At 38.1% G+C, this 20,073-nt stretch overlaps 1 protein-coding gene across 1 annotated transcript in view; it reads right to left on the bottom strand.

Moving 5' to 3' along the window:
- Positions 1-18,856, bottom strand: part of CEP162 (centrosomal protein 162) — a 92,423-nt gene extending 73,567 nt beyond the window's left edge. The window contains 6 exon segments of the mRNA XM_036872160.1: positions 1,651-1,718; positions 3,701-3,884; positions 4,220-4,366; positions 6,764-6,875; positions 17,414-17,529; positions 18,586-18,856. Coding sequence (XP_036728055.1) covers positions 1,651-1,718; positions 3,701-3,884; positions 4,220-4,366; positions 6,764-6,875; positions 17,414-17,470 — 568 coding nt within the window. The 5' untranslated portion in view covers positions 17,471-17,529; positions 18,586-18,856.
- Between the last annotated feature and the right edge of the window lie 1,217 nt (positions 18,857-20,073).

Raw genomic sequence — 20,073 nt, 5'->3', positions numbered from 1 at the left:
TAATTAATGGCAAAAACATTTTTTGATTTTGATGGAAACTATAAATTCACAGATCAATTGATGCTGAACCAGCTCCAAACAGGATAAATACAAGAAAAGCACACCAAGATCATCCTCATCAAATTGCCGCAAAACTGGCCTAAAGAGAAAAATTTGAAAACAGAGGGAAAAGAAGACAACATATATACAAAATCACAATAACAGGAATTACCACTGACTGCTCATGAGAAATAATGTCAGAGGACAATAGAATGAAATCATTAAAGTGCTCAAAGAAATAAAAACTACCTACAATTTTATATCAAGCAAAAGTGTTCTTCAAAAACAAAGTCAAAATATACTTTCAGATAAACAAAACCTCAGAGAAATTATTCCTAGTAGACCTGCACTGCATGAAAAGGAGGTTTTTCATGCTGAACAAAAATAATACTAGATAGAAACTCAAAGTAATACTAGATAGCAACTATTTGAAAGTTGCTAAGAGAAGAGGTCTTAAAAGTTCTCATCACAAGAAAAAATAATTTTTTTGTAATTATGTAAGGTGACAGATGTTAACTAGACTTATTATGGTGCTCATTTCACAATGTATAGATATTGAATCATTATGTTGTACACCTGAAATTAATATAATGTTATATATATCGATTATATCTTAATTTTAAAATAAACTTTTAAAATTCATTTCAAAATAAAAAGTTAAAAAAAAAGAAACTCAAATCTATGCAAAGAAATACAAGTCATTGGGAACGGTAAATACATGGATAAATATAAATTTTTACATATGTATAAATTTTTTTACCTTCCTTAAAAATTTTTTAAAATGATAACAGATTGTTAAAAGCAATAATAATGATAATAATAATAATACTGCTGCATTGTGGGGTTTTTAAGATATGCAGAAGAAAAATGTATGCCAAAAATAGCAAAAAGGTTGGGGGGAGTTTACTGTTAAGATTCATGTAATGTGGTATAATGTTATTTGAAAGTAGACTCTAATAAGATAAAGATGCATATTGTGAATCACAGGGCAACTAAGAAAAAAATACAGCAAAGAAGTACAACTAACAAGCCAAAAGCAGGGTTAAGATGGAATGGTATAAATACTCAATCCAATAAAATGTAGCACAAAAGCAATAACCAAAAAAAGATGGGAAGATTAAAAAAACAAATGGCAAAACAGTAAATAACCATACCAATTAATATATTTTTGCAAAGGGTAGAAACTTCAATTAAAAGTCTGAGATTATCAGATTGGATATAAAAGCAACACTCAGCTATATGCTACCAAAAGAAAGCCATTTAAAATATAGAAACACAGACACATTAAAAGTCAAAAGATGGAAAAAGACACACCTCCCTCACCATGCTTTGGAGGTATTTGTCCTGACTGCACACATTCCCCTGGTCCTAGCACAAAAGTACTTTTTCTGTCTTCCAAACGGGTCCACTACCCACTCCCAACAAACGAAGCAGTCCTGCACTTACAACAATTTCTTAGTAGCTCCAATTGTGCTGTAGGCAACTCACTCTACCTGTTCAAGCTCTTTCCAAGATAATATGATTTTCCTTTTATTTTTCTCTTATCAATGTCTTTATTGAAAGCTATATTATCCTTTCAAATACTGTAAATTTTAGAACCAATGAAATTACCTGCCAGTTCTTCATGTTTTGATTCATCCTCATGTTTATCTTCAGTCAGTTCCACATTAGCTTGATTACTGGAAAAATATTTACTTAATTTAGTATTACATGTTAATAATACATTACCATGCAATATTTTGTGTATATTTTTTAAAAACCTCTAACATTACATATTTCTTCTCAAGTACTTTTGTTCGAGCAAAAGCTAAAAATTGGGAAGCTATGAGGGAAATGTTTTGAAAATAAAGGATCTAAGACCAATTGTAGCTGCCAAAGTAATACAAAGGGGAAAAAATGCCATTTTCTTAATTTTATACACAAATATACACAATTTTATACATATATATGTGCATTTACACGTCTCAGGGCCCAGCCAGCCTTTCTACGCTAAAGATTAGGAACTGACCGCAAGCTGTAAGAATCAGTGAAGTCTATGTGGAGACCAGAAAAAAACTGCCAGAATCAGCATTTACATGCTAATAAGCAATTTCATCCTGAAATGGAAGCTGAAAGAGAGCCTTGAGCCAGTAAATACTCAGCAAGGTGACAAGAGAGCTACTTTTAATTATATTGGATATATTAGTTCAGATACTGCCTTCCTTCAAACCAAAGAATCAGTTCTACTTTTTTCAGTCCCCCAACCATGTCTTTAGTGAGATTATTAGCAGATCCAAGAAACTATAAACTCTAATAACAGTAGCAGAAAATACCATTGCATACTCAATACACTACTGCACTCTGACTAGGCTGTTCTTGCGTAGAAATATCAGTAGTTAAGAATATCGTTAAGAACAAAGAAATGTTAAGAAATATTGCAAAGGGGCAAAAACTTGTGGCCAGCAAACCTGTGTATGTTTAAGCTGTGTCACTGTTAGGACAGGCAACCACCATGGGCCCTGAGGGTCCCTAGGTGTTCTTGCTGGGTATGCCAAGAACGCAAGGCACAGACCCTCCTTCCTAGGTCATTTCTCAGGGTTGTGCGCAGTGAGCAACTTTGAGAGACGAGGCAATGTTTCTGCCCCCACAGCAGGCTTGTTTCCGCTTGCTCTAAAGCAAAGGTTCCCCAAGCTCAGTGACCCTCTCCTGTAAAGCAACCCATTGCACTGGCAAACAGCCATTATGGACTCCGTGAACCTTGTGGGGCATGGGAAACTAAGGCAAATAAACGTGACCCTCAGGTCCTGCTTTTGTGATGAGAAATAAAGTCCTTTTGTTTCTGACCCAGGAATCTTGTGTCTATTGTCAGCATTCATAAAACTGGCAGGCTGACTTGTTAGCCTGCAAGTAGGGTAAAAATCTCAGACCCTGCACAGTCCGTAAGGGTCACTGCTTTGTCCACTGTCTGAGAAAATAAGCATCTTGAGGAGACCAGGCACTCTAATGACCAGAGGCTATGAGTCTCCTGACCCTTAATTTAAATATAGTTTGGTGTTCTTAAAATCTTAAAATTGTAATCTGGCTTCCATTTATGATTTAAAAAATTAAATGGAAAACTGAAACTGAGGAAATTAAAGATATCAGGTTTCACAGAAGTCTTGAGAATGCCAAAGGTCTACGGCACTTACAAGGCACCCGCTCAGTCAACTAGTAGAATTTCCAGGATAAATGAGGTCTCCTAATAATCATTAGGGTCAACCATACACAAAGGTAGGACACAAACTCTCTTACTGACTCTCTTATTGACCTTATCTCTGGAAAATCACTTAACAAATTACCTTCCTAGTTAGGTCTATTTGGCAATGTGCTATTCATTTCAAAAGTACCTCATGCATGAAATTTCACACCTCTAGAGGCTCTCAAATACACATCAACATTTTCCAGCCCATATATATATATATATATATATATATATATATATATGTATACATAAATCATATTCTACACACACACACGTTACCCCTGACAGAAATAATGAAGAGAAAATAGAATTAAAAATAAGATTTAAATTTTGCCTGTTATATATGTTTACCTCTTCAATTCCATGCATCTAGCAGCCTTTCAAAAATACAGAAAGACACAAAAATCACTCAATGATTAGTTTATATTGTATTTACATTACCTATGTAAAGCTTTAAAATGTGTGGAGTCATTAGAATCCAATTCTTTATTTAATCTTGAGTAATCAATGGAAGATGTGAAGCCTTTCTCAAGCCTGGCAAAAAATTGCTCTTTTTCCTCTTGCTCTTCTAATGTGTCCAATCCCAATCCAAGAACGCTATGATTGAGCTCAGGAACTACTATCTCTAAATAGAAAGCACAAATATATTTCATTAACACATAGAATTTTGAAAAAATTAATTTTAATGATGCATTTATTGACATTACATAGTAAGACTTCAAAAAATTTGAAACATACTTCACTTAATCTCTTACTCAAATATAGCTTTATATTCATTATAATATGTAAGGCTATGAAGCTTCTCCAGAGGTATAATTCTAAACCTTCTAGGAAGATATTAAATCTGTCTACACACTTCAGTAAAGGAGGCTCCAAGATAGTTATGAGTTAACTTTTCTAAAAATCCTGATTATAAGCATAGTAATTAACCTGTCAACGCACATCCATCACAATTCTTACCATTGGCCTCTAAGCTGTCAATACTTAAGATAGAGGTTCCACTGCTCTTAAGAAACTGAATCCTTTCAGCAGATTCCTCTTCTATTTCCATAATAGGCTGAGAAGTCTTCTTTGTTTTCAAATAGCTTACATTTGTTCCAAGTAGTCCTGGGATGGGATTTAATATAGTTGGATATTTATGTTAAGAGAATTGTTTTGACTACTATGCCAACACAGTAGTACTGTTATACTAGCTTAGACTAGCTATACTGTTATATTAGTTATACTAGTAGACAGTAGCTATGAAATAAATCTGGTCTATGAAATAAAATTCCATCAGACCAAAAATTCACAAAACAAAAATTACAATTCTATTTGATTGCAGTGCATCTTATTAAGTGGAATATTTCAAAAACTTGCATAATGAGACGAGATTTTTTAAAAATTATTTTGAAGCACAAGTACTTAATACAGTATACCATGCCACTTGGGGAAGTAATCCCAGGGCAGGAGTCAACGGTCAGACCATGCTCGTCTTCATAGGCTGGGGGTAGGGTTTTGCTCTTCATTCTAAAAGCACTAGAAAACACTGGAGAAGTTATACAATATCAAAATTTCTTTACCCTAGCAGTATATATTTGTTGTAAAAAACTGACATATGGAAAAAAGTAACTATATAATACAAATAATAAGATTAGAAAAATACCACTTTTACTTAGAAGGAAGCCTTATTGAGAAGTTACAAATTGTGACTTCAATTTCCTACTTAGTATCCTATTGGAAAGGCTTTAGAATCAAATTATTTTATGGCTCTGCGTGAATAATGGTTTTAACTGATCCAATAATAACTTCCACACAGCTGGAGAAAATCAGGAGATATATCTATAGGCACTTCAAATGAAAACATACATGCCAAGGTCAGGGTGCCGTCGGGGCATCTGTCCAGGGTCTCAGCCCGGCTCTGAAGATGGACTCAGGGATGTGACCCACACTAACCAACCTCATGAGAGACTAATACAACTGAAACCAAGATCCAATTCAGTTATTTATAATGAAGAGTATAACCAGTAGGAGAATTAGACGGTTTCACTAACTAGGCAGAACATTTTGTCCTTATGGCAACTGAAAGAGAAAGCAAAATTATAAGGTTGAAGTAGCTCAATGTTGATGTTTAATGGCGTCTATGTAAGATTGGGAATGCATTCCTCTCAAAAGGGGTGTTCAATTCTCCCTTAGAAGCTTCTACACTCTTGATGGCAGGAATCATATTTTGTCTTTGCATACTAGTGCCAAGTACTCAGAACATAACATGAACTCAATAAATGTTTGTGACTGAACCAGGGACCAGGTTATACCCTTGGGCAGAGAAACCTTCTTCCCCTGTGTTTAAATGGACACTGCCAAAGTCTCCTTCCTAAGTATCCTTTGCATCCTTTACTAATCAAATCCACTCTGATTGATACATTCTTTTAAAAAAAATTTAGTATCTTTAGTCAGGTTACATTCAAGTGTTGGTCTAGGACCTATTCTTTCCCTTTCGGGTGAGTTTGCATACTCCATCTCTGATTCATTACTTTCTAGAAAAAGATTTTAATGCTAAATAAGTCACAAATCATTGTCAATTATTTCAATAGCACTTAATCACATAATATCCTTTTCAAGCATCAATAGGGGGAAAGAGTCTAAAAAAGAATTCTTCACATGCAAACTTTAGCACTGTGCATGGTTTATGGATTTATGAAAACACACTGAACTTTTCAATAAGGCAATTCCTTACTGTAAAGTGTTAAGAAGAACAGAGAAGTGACTATCAAATTCACAGTAACATTTATTTATTAAACACATTTATTATTTACTGTTGAGGGTCAAGGAGCACAAGGAAAAAGAAGAGATATAGAAATCCTATCAGTTCATAAAATGGTGCTTAGTGATACACAAATAGTGTGAACATAGGTACTTAACAGAGGTAATCTGAGGATCTTTGCGAATACAGCAGTATCATATATAGTAGCTATATTGAAGAAAACACCCAGAGAGTAATTTTCTATTTGTAAAGATGCGAGTAGGAATAGTTCCAAAAAAGATATACGCATGTGCTAGACAGGATCAATAATGAGTTATTTACCATTAAGGTAATAAAATTATTTTTTTCTACTGTCATTAACAGAGAGCAATACCAAAATCTACAGATTTGTTAAAATCTTCCCAATGCAGTGACATTAATACATTGTCAGAATATTTTATTACATCACTTTAAATCAATTTACCATTAAACATGACAATATATAAATATACCTAATATTATTCACCATCTTAAATTGAGTAACGATAAATTATTTCAATGTAAAATAATCTGATAATGCAGAAACATAGATTCGCTATTATATAGGAAATATATCATAAAGTTAAGTAATATCAAAATCAAGTCAAACTTCAAAAATTTACACTATTAGTATTATTTTCCTTATATATTTATTAAAAGCATGGTGAGAAAATCCAGAATTAAAAGTCTTGACTGCCTCCTTGTGGTCAAATAATTTGAAATTAAAAATCAGCAATATTTACCACCATCTTCAAATTCATCTTCAGTTATCCACCATGGCACTGTATCATTCTCCTTCACTTCTTTAGGTTGTCTTGGTGTTTTATTTGAATTTTCAAAAGAATCATCTGAAAGCTAAATCAGATATAAGCTCGTGAATTTTAAATTCAAGAATCCTAGATTTATCACTGAAAATGTTTCTTTGTTCTCTGATATTTCAGTTATCACCTAAACATTCTCAGCAATTATGTATAAATTCATATATTTCTAGACTTATGGGGTCAAAATAACTTAAACATCAAGAATACATCTCTGAATATTGATTTCATACCCAGAATTAAACAAGCAGACGAACCAAGGAGAAAAACATCAACAATAACAACAAAGAAATAAAAAACTTGATCAAGAAACCTAATCAGGAAGGAATACAAGGATATAATCCTTTTTTAGACATTATCTCGGGTCTAAGAATAAATAATGATTGAGCAAAATCACCTAGCATCTCTCTAGAAGAACACAAAATTCTAAGACCAGGAAGAACTGAGTGTGAGGTGTTTACCAGAGAAATTCGCATTTGTCACAATGATTAATAAACTTTAATAAACTTTTATTTGTCCTTTTCTACTCTTCAGGTTCAAAATCTTACTACAATCCTAAACCCCTACTCTAACCCCAATCTAGCACCCTTACTCTCAGCCAATAACTGGGGCTCTCTCTTCACAGAGAAAATAAAGACCTTAGGTCAAAAACCACCCTCCTTCTCCTTCCCCTCACTCCACCACTAAACTCACCCGTTAAGACACTGCTTTCCTCTCTCAGAAGAGCAATTCTTTCCTCCACCCCCAGGAGAACCCGCAGAGGGGCCACCTGCCGCCTCACCAAGTTCTCGCTTGCTGGGTTATCCTAATGCATCTCTGCACCGCACTCCCTCCTCAATCTCCTTGCTCTCCTTCCCTCAGGTTATAAACTTGCTCGTCACTGCATCCCCACGGCCTAGCACAGCACCTGGCATAATTGTATAGTATAAGTAAGAATGGACACTCAAGTCTACCCTACTTAAAAAAATGAAAACAAACAAACAAAACAAAGCAAACAGGCAAAGTTCCTTACTCTTACCTCCCTTTCATTCTACCTATCACCTTTCCTTTATGTACATTCTAACTTCTCCAGGTCACTGTTAAACCCCTTAAAATCTGGTCCCCATCCAAAACAGCTCTCCTCAGTCACCACAGGCCTCCTACATGCCACAAATAAAGGATGACTGTCAGTCATCTCCCTGATCATACCATGGAGTTTGACATGGTGACCAACTCTCACTTCCTGAAAATCTCTCCCTTCGACCTCATAGCACCACCTCCTCCAGGTTATACTTCACCTCTGTGACCTTTCCTAACCAACTCTAATAGCTCTTGGTCCTTTTGCCCTTTTCTTTAACACGAGACTTCCCCAGGACTCTGCTCTTGGTCCTTTTTATCCTTATTCTACACACTTTTTCTGGAGAAGAAACCAACGTTTATTAATTACTTGCCTGCTCTATGTCAGGATCTATACTCAGGTTATTTCAGTCTTTAAATAATCCAGCAGAGATTTACTGATGGGGAAGTAAGCTCAGAGAAGTTAAGCAACTTGCCCAGGTTGCGACTATCAGTAAGTGATACAGAGCTGGGATTCAAACTTGGGTTTCTCTAACTAAGGCCTGTCCACTTTCAAATACTATATATGGTCCCCCAACTAGGACATTGGTACCTGGGGCACTTCTTAAACTTCTGAGATGACTACACACACATTTCCACCTGCCAACCAAACAACTCTACCCCAATGACTTGTAAGAATGCCATTTTTAAATCTTCAAAAAGAACTCACTGTCTTCCTTGACCACCAGGCAGGATGAGGGGAGGAGAAAAGAAAGAGTATTCTTTACTCCATCTGAATTTTAGTTGCATCACCTTCCACACAGTCTTATACTTCACTGTCACCCTGAAATGTTCCATTTCTCTCTCCTTTCTATCTCTCGCTGTTTACCAAACTCTGACAATCTGCCTCAGATTCAGTTTTTTCCTCCTAAACCCATGGCTACGTAAAAGTATGAAAGAAGGACTATAGGTTTTTGGAGCCAGATAGATCTGAGTTCAAACTTTTAACTTCAAAATAAGCTAGTTCTGTTGCTTAGGGAAAATTACGCCTCTTTTCAGTTTATACATATATAAAACAAGCATGGCGACACTGACCTTGCAGGGCTGTGGCAAAGATCAGCAAAGAAACAGAGAATGCCCATCCTACTGTCTAATACACAGTAGGTATTCTCACTTCTGACAATCTTCCACACTGCTTTCCAGGCTACTATCATTAAAAACGAAACAAAACAAAACAGCTGGCCCCTCAGTTAACAACAGTGCTCGTGAGGATATGGAGAAACTGGAACCCTAATATTACTAATACACTTCTGGTGAGAGTAAAATGGCACAGCTGTTGAGGAAACAGTCTGGCAGTTCCTCCAAAGGTTAAACATAGAGCTACCACATGACCCAGCATTCCCACTCCTAGGTATACACACAAGAGAAGTGAAAACATACAACCACACAAAAACTTATATATAATTGTCATAGCAGCATTATTCATAATTGCTAAAAAGTGGAAGGAACTCCAAAGTCCATCAGCTGATAAGTAGGTAAACAAAATGCGGCAAATCCATACGATGAAATATCATTCAGCTATAAAAAAAGGAATGAGGTACTGATAGATATGACAATACAAAATGAACCTTGAAATTGTTACGTTAAGTGGAACAAGCTGTAAGAAAGACCCATATGGAATCGGGTAGGAAGGGAAGAAAAGTGATCAGGTCAGGACCTGTTCCCCAGGGAAGGGACACAGAAAAGGAAGGGGATTAAAAGGCTTGGAAACCCACTCTGGGGAGTAGGTGGCTAGAACCACATATTGAGGGCCACAGCCCTGGGGTCTGCCACTGGGAAGATGAGAGTCCCCATAGCTGGTTATAAAACCAGTGGGACCGACAGTGGGGCTGTAAGAAACCAAGACTCTTGCTCGTGAAGAGTGTGCACATGTTTCCTTACTCCCGAAACAAGGTGGAGGAAGCAGAATGAAAGTGCACGGGACTCTGGCTGCTTTCCTATGACCACCCTGGCACAAGCCCGGGCCCAAGCCAAACCCCTACTCCAGCCCCTCTTGCTCCAGCACTACTCCTCTCTGGGGCAAAGATGACAATGTGACAATGCTGGGAGAGGAAAGAGTACATGCTTACAGGGAACAGAACCAGCTGGGACCCAACCCTCAGGGCTTCTGCTCCAGCACCTTGGGACTCGCTCCCACCCCTCATAGGGTGGTGTTGGCCACTGAGCGAGGAGAAGCCCTGGCTCACACCTGGCTCTGCCTTGAGCCCCTTCAACTCCAGTCCCACCTCTTACCAAAGTGATGGCTGCCGGCACACCCTGGAGAAAGATACAACTCAGGCTCACGTCAGATCCAGCTCTCCCACCAAAGCCACCAGGCACATGCAGACTGCACAGGGACACTCCCACAAAGGGGCACCCCCTTCAAGATGGGAATAGGTAACTGTTTCACTTAATTTCATAGAGACAGAGAAAGTTAAACAAAATGAGAAGCCAGAAGAATTTGTTTCAAACAAAAGAACAAGAAAAACAACTCATGAAACAGAGGTAAATAATTTACCAGGTAAGAAGTTCAAAGCATTAGTAATAAGAATGCTGAAAAAGGAGTAGATGAACACAGTGAGAATTTTAACAAGAAACTAGAAAATATAAAAGAACCAGCCAGAACTGAAGAATACAACTGTAATGAAAAACACACTAGAACGAATTAACAGCAGACTAGGTGACACAGAAGAATGCATAAGTGATCTGGAAGACAGAATAACAGAAATCACCCAATCAGACATGGAAAAAAAAAAAATTTAAAAAATGAAAACAATTTAAGGGAACACTGAGATACCACCAAGTGTACCAACATTCATATTATAGGTGTCCCAGATGGAGAAGTCAGAGAGAAAGGAGTTGAAAATTTATTTGATGAAATTATGGCTGAAAACTTCTTGAACCTGAATAAGTAATCAGATATCCAGGTACAGGAGGCACAGAGAGTCCCAAATAAAATGAACCCAAATAGACCCATACCAAGACATATCACAATTAAAGTGTTATTAAAATGTTAAAAGTTAAAGATAAAGAGATTATTCTAAAGGCAGCAAGAGAAAAACAAAGAGTCACATACAAGTGAACTCCACCCCCCAAAAGCTATCAGCTGATTTTTCTGCAGAAACTTTGCAGGCCAGAAGGGAATGGCATGATATATTTAAGGTGCAAAAGGGAGAAACCTAAAACCTAGGATACTCTACCCAGCAAGATTATAATTTGGAATTAAAGGACAGATGAAAAACTTCTCAGACAAGCAAAGACTAGAAGAGTTCATCAATACTAAATTGACCCTAAAGGAAATGTTAAAGGGTCTTCTCTCAGTGGAAAAGAAAATGCTACAACAAGAAGTAGACACGTATAGGAAAATAAAAACCCCTCTAATAATGACAAATATATAGTAAAGGCTGTGGATCAACCACTTAAATAAGCTAGTACAATGATTCAAAGACAAAAATTGTATAATCAGCTATAACTATAATAAAAAGGTAAGGGATAAACATGAAGATGTAAAATATGACACAAAAACACAAAATGTTGGGATGGGGAGAAAAAAATGTAGAACTCTTAGAATGTGTTTGAACTTAAATGACTACCAGTTTAAAACAAGTAGATATAACCATAGATCAACATATATGAACCCCATGGTAACCAGAAATCAAAACCCAACAATGGACACACAAAAACTGGAGAGAAAGGAGCTCAAGCATACCACTAAAGAAAATCATCAAACCACAAGGGAAGAAACAAAAAGAAGGAGAAAAGAACAGAGAATAAGTACAAAAACCAGAAAAAAGTAACAAAATGGCAGTAAGAACATACTTATCAATAATTACTTTAAATGTGAATAGACTAAATGCTCCAATCAAAAGACATAGGGTGGCTGATTGGACAAAAAAACAAGACCCGGCTTCCCTGGTGGCGCAGTGGTTGAGAATCTGCCTGCCAATGCAGGGGACACGGGTTCGAGCCCTGGTCTGGGAAGATCCCACATGCCGCGGAGCAACTGGGGCCGTGAGCCACAACTACTGAGCCTGTGCGTCTGGAGCCTGTGCTCCGCAACAAGAGAGGCCGCGATAGTGAGAGGACCGTGCACTGCTATGAAGAGTGGCCCCCACTTGCCGCAACTAGAGAAAGCCCTCGCACAGAAACGAAGACCCAACACAGCCATAAATAAATAAATACATAAATAAATAAAATTAAAAAAAAAAAACAAGACCCATCTATATGCTGCTTACAAGAGACTCACTTCAGAGATAAAGACACACACAGACTGAAAGTGAGGGGTTAGAAGAAGTTATTTCGTGCAAATGGAAACAAGACAGCTGGGGTAGCAATACTCATATCAGACAAAACAGACTTTAAAACAAAGTCTATAACAAAAGGCAAATAGGGCATTGTATAATGATACAAGGATCAATACAAAAGAGGATATAACATTCATTAAAATATATGTAACTAATATAGGAGCATCTAAATATATAAAGCAAATGTTAACAGCTATAAATGGAGAAATTGGCAATAATACAAAAGTAGTAGGGAATGTTAATACCCAATTTACATCAATGGACAGATCATCCAGACAGAAAATCAGTAAGGAAACACTGGCCTTAAATGACAAATTAAACCAGATGGACTTAATAGATATCTACAGGATATTCCATCCAAAACCAGCAGAATACACATTATTTTCAAGTGCACACAGAACATTCTCCAGGGCAGACCACACTCTAGGCCACAAAAAAGTCTCAACAAATTTAAGAGGACAGAAATTATATCAAGCATTTTTTCCGATCACCATGGTATAAACTAGATATCAATTATAGGAAGAAAAATGGGAAAAACACAAACGTGGAGACTAAATGACATGCTACTAAAAAAACAATGGGTCAATGACGAAATCAAAGAGGAAATCAGAAAATACCTTAAGACAAATGAAAATAAAAACACAACTTTCTAAAATTATGGGATGTAGCAAAAGCAGTTCTAAGAGGAATGTTTACAGTGATACAGGCCTACTTTAAGAAACAAGAAAAATCTCAAATAAACAACATAACCTACCATCTAAAGGAATTAGAAAAAGAAGAACAAAGTCCAAAGTCAGCAGAAGAAAGGAAATAATAAATACCAGAGAGGAAATAAATAAAATAGAGACCAAAAAATAAATAAATAAAATAAATAAAAAAGATCAATGAAACCAAGAGCTGGGTTTTTGAAATAATAAAGGTTTTTTTTTTTTTCTTTTTTTGGTTGCATGGCGTCTTAGTTGTGGCAGGCAGGCTCCCCAGTTGTAGTCGCGGGCTCCTTAGCTGTGGCTCTAGGGCTCCTTAGTTTCAGCTCACCAGCTCCTTAGGTGCAGCTCATGGGCTCCTTAGTTGTGGCTCACCGGCTCCTTAGTCACGGCATGAAGGCTCCCTAGTTATGGCATGTGAATTCCTAGTTGCAGCATGCATGTGGTATCTAGTTCCCTGACCAGGGATCAAACCCGGGCCCTCTGCATTGGGAGCGTGGAGTCTTATCCACTCTGCCACCAGGGAAGTCCCCCAAAAAATTAAGAAAATTGATAAGCCTTTAGCCAGGGGCTCATCAAGAAAAAAGAGAGAGGACCCAAAGAAACAAAATAAAAAAGAAAGAGGAGAACTAACAACCAATATCACAGATAATAAAATCATAAGAGAATACTACAGTTACATGTCAACAAATTGGACAACCTAAGAAATGGATTAATTTCTAAAAACATACAATCTTCCAAAACTGAATCAGGAAGACACAGACAATCTGAACAGACCAATCACTAGTAGTATAATTGAATTAGTAATCAGAAATGTCCAGCAAACAAAAGTCCAGGATAGCTTCACAGGGGAATTCCACCAAACATACAAAAAGCTAATATCCTTCTCAACCTGTTCCAAAAAACTGAAGAGAGGACACTCCCAAATTCATTCTACAAGGTCACCATTACCCTGATATTAAAAACAGACAAAGACACTACAAAAAAAGAAAACTGCAGGCTGATATCTCTGATGAATATAGATGCAGAAATCCTCAACAAAGTATTAGCAAACTGAATTCAACAATATATAAAAAGAATCATACACCATGATCAAGTAGGACTTACTCTAGGGAGGCAAGGATGTTTCAATATTTGCAAGTCAATCAATATGATACACCACATTAACAAGTCACATGATCATCTCAATAAATACAGAGAAAGCATTTGACAAAATTCAATATCCATTCATGACAAAAACTCTCATCAAAGTTGGTATCTAAACTCATATCGCAACGTAACAAAGGTCATTTATGACAAACCCACAGCTAACATCATATTCATTGGTGAAAAACTGAAAGCTCTTCCTCTAAAATCAGGAACAAGATAAGGATGCCCACTCTCACCACTTCTATTTAATAAAGTATTGGAAGTCCTAGCCAGAGCAATCAGACATGAAAAGAAATAAAAAGCTTCCAAATTGAAAGGGAAGATGTAAAGCTGTCAGTATTTGCAGATGGCATGATACTACATATAGAAAACCCTAAAGTCTTCACCAAAAAACTCTCAGAATTAATAAATGGATTCAGTAGCTTTGTAGGATACAAGATAAATATACACAAATCTGTTGCTTTTCTATACCCTAATAATGAACTATCAGAAAGAGTAAGAAAACCATCCTTTTTAAAATCATATCCAGGGCTTCCCTGGTGGCGCAGTGGTTGAGAATCTGCCTGCTAATGCAGAGGACACGGGTTCGAGCCCTGGTCTGGGAGGATCCCACATGCCGCGAAGCAACTGGGCCCGTGAGCCACAATTGCTGAGCCTGCGCGTCTGGAGCCTGTGCTCCGCAACGAGAGGCCGCGATAGTGAGAGGCCCGCGCACCGCGATGAAGAGTGGCCACCACTTGCCACAACTAGAAGAAAGCCCTCGCACAGAAATGAAGACCCAACAGAGCCAAAAATAAATAAATAAATAAATATAAAAATTAAAACAAAATCATATCCAAAAGAATAAAATACACAGGAATAAACTTAATCAAGGAGGTGAAAAACTCATAGTCTGAAAACTATAAAACACTGATGAAGGAAACTGAGGATGATACAATGAAATGGCAAGATAGCTCGTGTTCATGGATTGGAAGAATTGATATTGTTAAAATGTCCATGCTACCCAAAGCAAGCTACAGATTTAATGCAATACCTATCAAAACATGTATGACATTTTTCACAGAACTAGAACAAATAATCCTAAAATTTATACAGAACAACTAAAGACCCTGAAAAGCCAAAGCAATGTTGACAAAAAAGAACAAAGTTAAAGGTATTAAGCTCCCTGACTTCAGACTATACCAGGAAGCTCCAGTAATCACAACAGTGTGGTACTGGCACAAAAACCGACACATCCATCAACAGAACAGAACAGAGAGCCCAGAAATAAACCCATGCACTTATGGTCAATTAATCTACAACAAAGAAGGCAAGAATTTACATTGGAAAAAAGACAGTCTCTTACTGAAGTAAGTGGTGCTGGGAAAACTGGATAGCTACATGTAAAAGAATGAAATTAGAACATTTTCGCACACCATATATCAATACAAAAATAAACTCAAAATGGAGTAAAGACCTAAGTATAAAACCTGAAACCATAAAACTCCTAGAAGAAACCATAGGCAGAACACTCTGACATAAATTGTAGCAATATTTTTTTGGATCTGTCTCCTAAGGCAAAGGAAACAAAAGCAAAAATAAACATATGGGACCTAATCAAACTTAAAAGCTTTTGCACAGTAAAGGAAACCATTGATAAAATGAAAAGAACCTATAGTACGGGAGAAAACAATTGCATATCATATGACCAATAAGGGGTTAATATCCAAACATCTCATATAACTCAATATCAAAAAACAAAAAAACAAAAAAAACAAAAAGCCAACCTGATTAAAAAATGGGCACAAGATATATACATGGCCAACAGGCACACGAAAAGATGCTCAACATAGCTAATCATCAGGGAAATGCAAATCAAAACCCCAAATAGGTATCACCTCACACCTGTCAGAATGGCTACAAATAGCAAATGCTGGTGAGGATGTAGAGAAAAGGGAACCCTTGTACACCATTAATGGGAATGTAAATTGGTACAGCCACTATGGAAACAGTATGGAGGTTCCTCAAAAAACTAAAAACAGAACTACTGTATGATCCAGTGATTCCACTCCTAGGTATATATCCTAAGAAGACAAAAACACTAATTTGAAAAGATAAATGCATCCCAATGTTCATAGCAGCATTATTTACACTATCAAAGATATGGAAGTGTTCATCAACAGATGAATGGATAAAGAAGGTGTGGTATATAGATATATGATGGAATGTTACTCAACCATAAAAAGAATGAAATTTTGTCATTTGAAACAACATGGATGGACCTGGAGGGTACTATGCTTAGTGAAATAAGTCAGAGATGAATAAATACTGTATGTTATCACTTATATGTGGAATCTAAAAAAATAAAACAAATGAATATAACAAAGCAGAAAACAGACTCTCAGATATAGACAACAAACTAGTGGGTACCAGTGGGAAGAAAGAAAGCAGGAGGGGCAAAATAGGGGTAGGGGCAGGGATTAAAATGCACAAACTACTATGAATAAAATAAATAAGCTACAAGTATATATCATGCAGCACAGGGAGTACAGCCAGTATTTTATAATAACTTTAAATGGAGTATAATCTATAAAAATTGAATCACTGTTTGAACTAATATAATATTGTACATGAACTATACTTCAATAAAAAAAAATACAGCTGTCATGTCAAAGACCATTCATTCTTAAGGGAGGCAGAAAAGAGAGCTAAACAAGTGAAATAATGAATGGTTCTAAGAGCTACATGGAGAATTAAGTACATGGTATAAGAAGGAACTTGGTAGTTACTTTTTTACTGGATCAACAGAAAAAACCTCTCTTAGGTAGTGATTTTAAAAAGAGATCTTCACCAGCCAGGTAAAGGATAGAGAAACAGACAGCATTATTGGCAGAGGGAACAGTACAAAGCTCCTAATGTGAAATGAGCTTGGCGTGTCTGGAGGAGAAAAAAGGCATGAATGGAAAAGGGGGAAGAGCAGTGTATAGTCAGTGAGGTGGACATGAGCAAAATCATCCAGGGTTTTGTAAGCCACAGAAAGGAGTCTGGATTTTACTCTATATGTGATGGGAGGCCAATAGAGTGTTTTCCATTGGGAGTAACAGAGTCTGATTTATGTGACAAACCACGCTGGCAGCAGTGTGGTGAAGGAACGCTTGGACAGTACGTGGGAATTGTTGCAGTAGCCTAGTGAGATGCTGGTGTCCTGGCTTAGGAAAGTTGCAGTGAAAAGGGAGAGAACTAGAGGGATGATAGATATATTTTGGAAACAGGTGACAGAGCTTGATGATAGGCTGCTTGCATCCTAGAAGAATGAGTTTCTTGTGGGACAATTTACAATATAGCTTTTAAAAATATAAACTTACCTCTTTCATGAACTGTTCAAACTCTTCATCCAGCTCTTCTTTGGAATAGTGGGCCATTATCAATAATTTTCCCTTCCCAAAGTAAACATTCCGAAGTATTTACAACACTGGAAACACTAAATGGCAAGAGACAATAAACATCCTTTAAGGAAATCCAAATCACATCATAAAAATCGTCAGACTTGAACTTCAGACATTTCTCTTGATTTAGCATATACACACAATTACTGACCAGTAAATTGGACAAGAGATTTCTAATTCATTAATAAAACTGACTTGGAAAAGCAGCTTTCACAGTTTGACTTAGAGTTGAGAATTACATTTTCATTCTTAACATCCAGTTGTTAAAAAGTGGCCTCAAGAATATTTCCTAAATCTATGCATATTAGCGTGTGTGTGTGTGTGTTATTTAACATCCCTTAAACAAACCAGGGCTTCTCAAGGAAACTTTTAAAAAGTAAAAACTAGCAAATCCAAAAGACTGTTTCCCTTTTGCAAAGCGCAGGACAGAGTTTGTGCCATCTTATCATTCAGCTAGTTATTTATCAATCCATATCAAAAAGTTTTGAAAAATAGACTGTTCCCTGATATGCGGGCGTTTCCAGATACAAATTTCTGGATTAATACCGTAAGACTCAGAATCTACCTAAAACAAAGTTAATGGAGCAAATTAGAACAAATTATGTTTCTCTTGGATGGAGGGAAGGTCAACAAAAACTACGCAATGGTGACTTGCAATGCTCAACTCTCCCCAGTCTCCCTAAAGAATCCAACTTCGGATCTGCGCCAGCTTCTGGACCATAACTCCATGAGGCAGCTCCGACCTCAGCTTCCTTTTGTGGCGGCGGGAGGTGTGGAGATCTGGACAATACTTTGCTCAGCCTGCGCGGTAACACCTCCTCCCCCTCATTTGCATTTCTGTTCAGTTCAGTGTGTGGGCGGTTAAGGTCTTGGCCCCAAACTGTGGGTCAAATGCGGGTCCCACTCAGAGGGTCCCAGGCCCCAGGAAGGGCGAGTTCCGGAGTCGGCGGGAAGACAAAAACGCCCCCGCAGCGGAGCCGGGGTGGCGGAAGGGAGTGACCCGAAACTAAAACCCTGAGCAACGGGTCTGAGCACAGCCTGGGCCCTGCTGAACCGAGTGGGAGGGAAGCAAGTATGCACGCCTCACCTACCTTTGCTTCTGAATTCCCCGCTTTCCCGGACGGTCTGAGGGGGCGGGAGGGGGGGGCCAGCAGTTGCCAGGGTAACTGACTTCAGCTGCCAGGCTCTGGAGTCACATGACCGGAGCTGGTCACGTGGCGCGCGGGAGCAGAGGGGCAGCGGTGAGTGTCTCTTCGGCTCTACGAGCGCAGGGTGGAGTGGTCGTGGCTCAGCAGGACAATCTGGCGGGTTGGAGCCGCCGCCGCTGCTGCACCAGTGGAGACTCCGTGGCCTTCTCTGGGCTCCTTGGGGCGGTGGATGGACGACAGGGTCGCGAGCGCCGTAACGGGCGTGGTGGGTGTGGCAGGTGCGCCCGTGGCTTCCTGGGAAATGTAGTTTAGCTCCCCTGCGCCTTGTCTTTCCGCATTTCTCTTCCCTCCTCACCTCTCCCTAACATTTGCCTCCCGTGTCGTTTCAGCTTTCTGGTTTACAAGCGGAAGCCTTGAAAAAGTTTAACTTATTGGGTGATTCCCTTCACGTGCAAAGCCCTGCGTGGGCGTTGTGCGAGAACCTGTAACCTTTGCTGAAGAACTCTGTTGCCAGGATAGGGACTCTGTTCCACCATCTAGTGGACAAGAAATTGAAAGCACACAGACACACCCCAAGTCCTACCCATATCAGAACATCGCTATGGTTCCCCATTACCCCTCCTTTCCCCCCATTCTATAGCGGCATCTTACAATTACTTTCTTGGATTTTTATTTTATTTTTGCTATTCCTTCCTCTAAAAAAATAAGAACACAACGCACGTTGGAGTTTCAGAGGACAGCATTTAGGATACAAAAAGTAAAAGCGACAGCAGTTGAAAGCGTTGCTGCTGGCAGACATAGTTAAGGACCTCAACATGTCCGGCCTGAACTTTTCTTTCAGCAAGTGTTTATTGCGATACAAATGTGTACATGCCAGAACTGTGCCCTATGATAAAGATTCGAATAATAATAGAGATTTTAAAAAGCTACTATTTACTGAGCACTTTAGTTGTTAGGAGCTGTGCATGCATTACTTCACTTAATCTTTACAATCTACAAGACAATTCAATTAAGTTTATTCTTTTGTTTCTAATATTTGCTGCGTGGGCGAAGACAGTCATAATCCCTGCCCTAACAGAGTCTTTGGTCTAGTGGAGCAGATAAGTGATCGGACAATTGCAATTCTGTATGACCACTGCTATTGTAGAAGAAGTAGGGTGTGGTTGGAAGACATTAGAAGCCACCTCAACCTCTGAGAAGATGGAGAAAGCTTCTTTCTCACTGAAAATGGCCTGTCTTTATCAACCCTTGCTGACTTCTACTCATCCTTTAGGTGGTTTAGGTTTCAATTTAGCCCTCATTTCCTCTAGGAAGCTTTCTCCACCCATCCCTACTAGGAAGCGTTTTGCAAATTCGGCCTCCTTCCCACTAATTCACACATTCGTAGTAGCCTCAGATCTTCTTGGCCTCGTTTTTTCTTCTCGCCACAGC

This window comes from Balaenoptera musculus, chromosome 12 (genome assembly GCF_009873245.2).
Source record: "Balaenoptera musculus isolate JJ_BM4_2016_0621 chromosome 12, mBalMus1.pri.v3, whole genome shotgun sequence".
Classification (NCBI taxonomy): Eukaryota; Metazoa; Chordata; class Mammalia; order Artiodactyla; family Balaenopteridae; genus Balaenoptera; species Balaenoptera musculus.
This window is presented reverse-complemented; position numbering and strand designations above follow the sequence as displayed.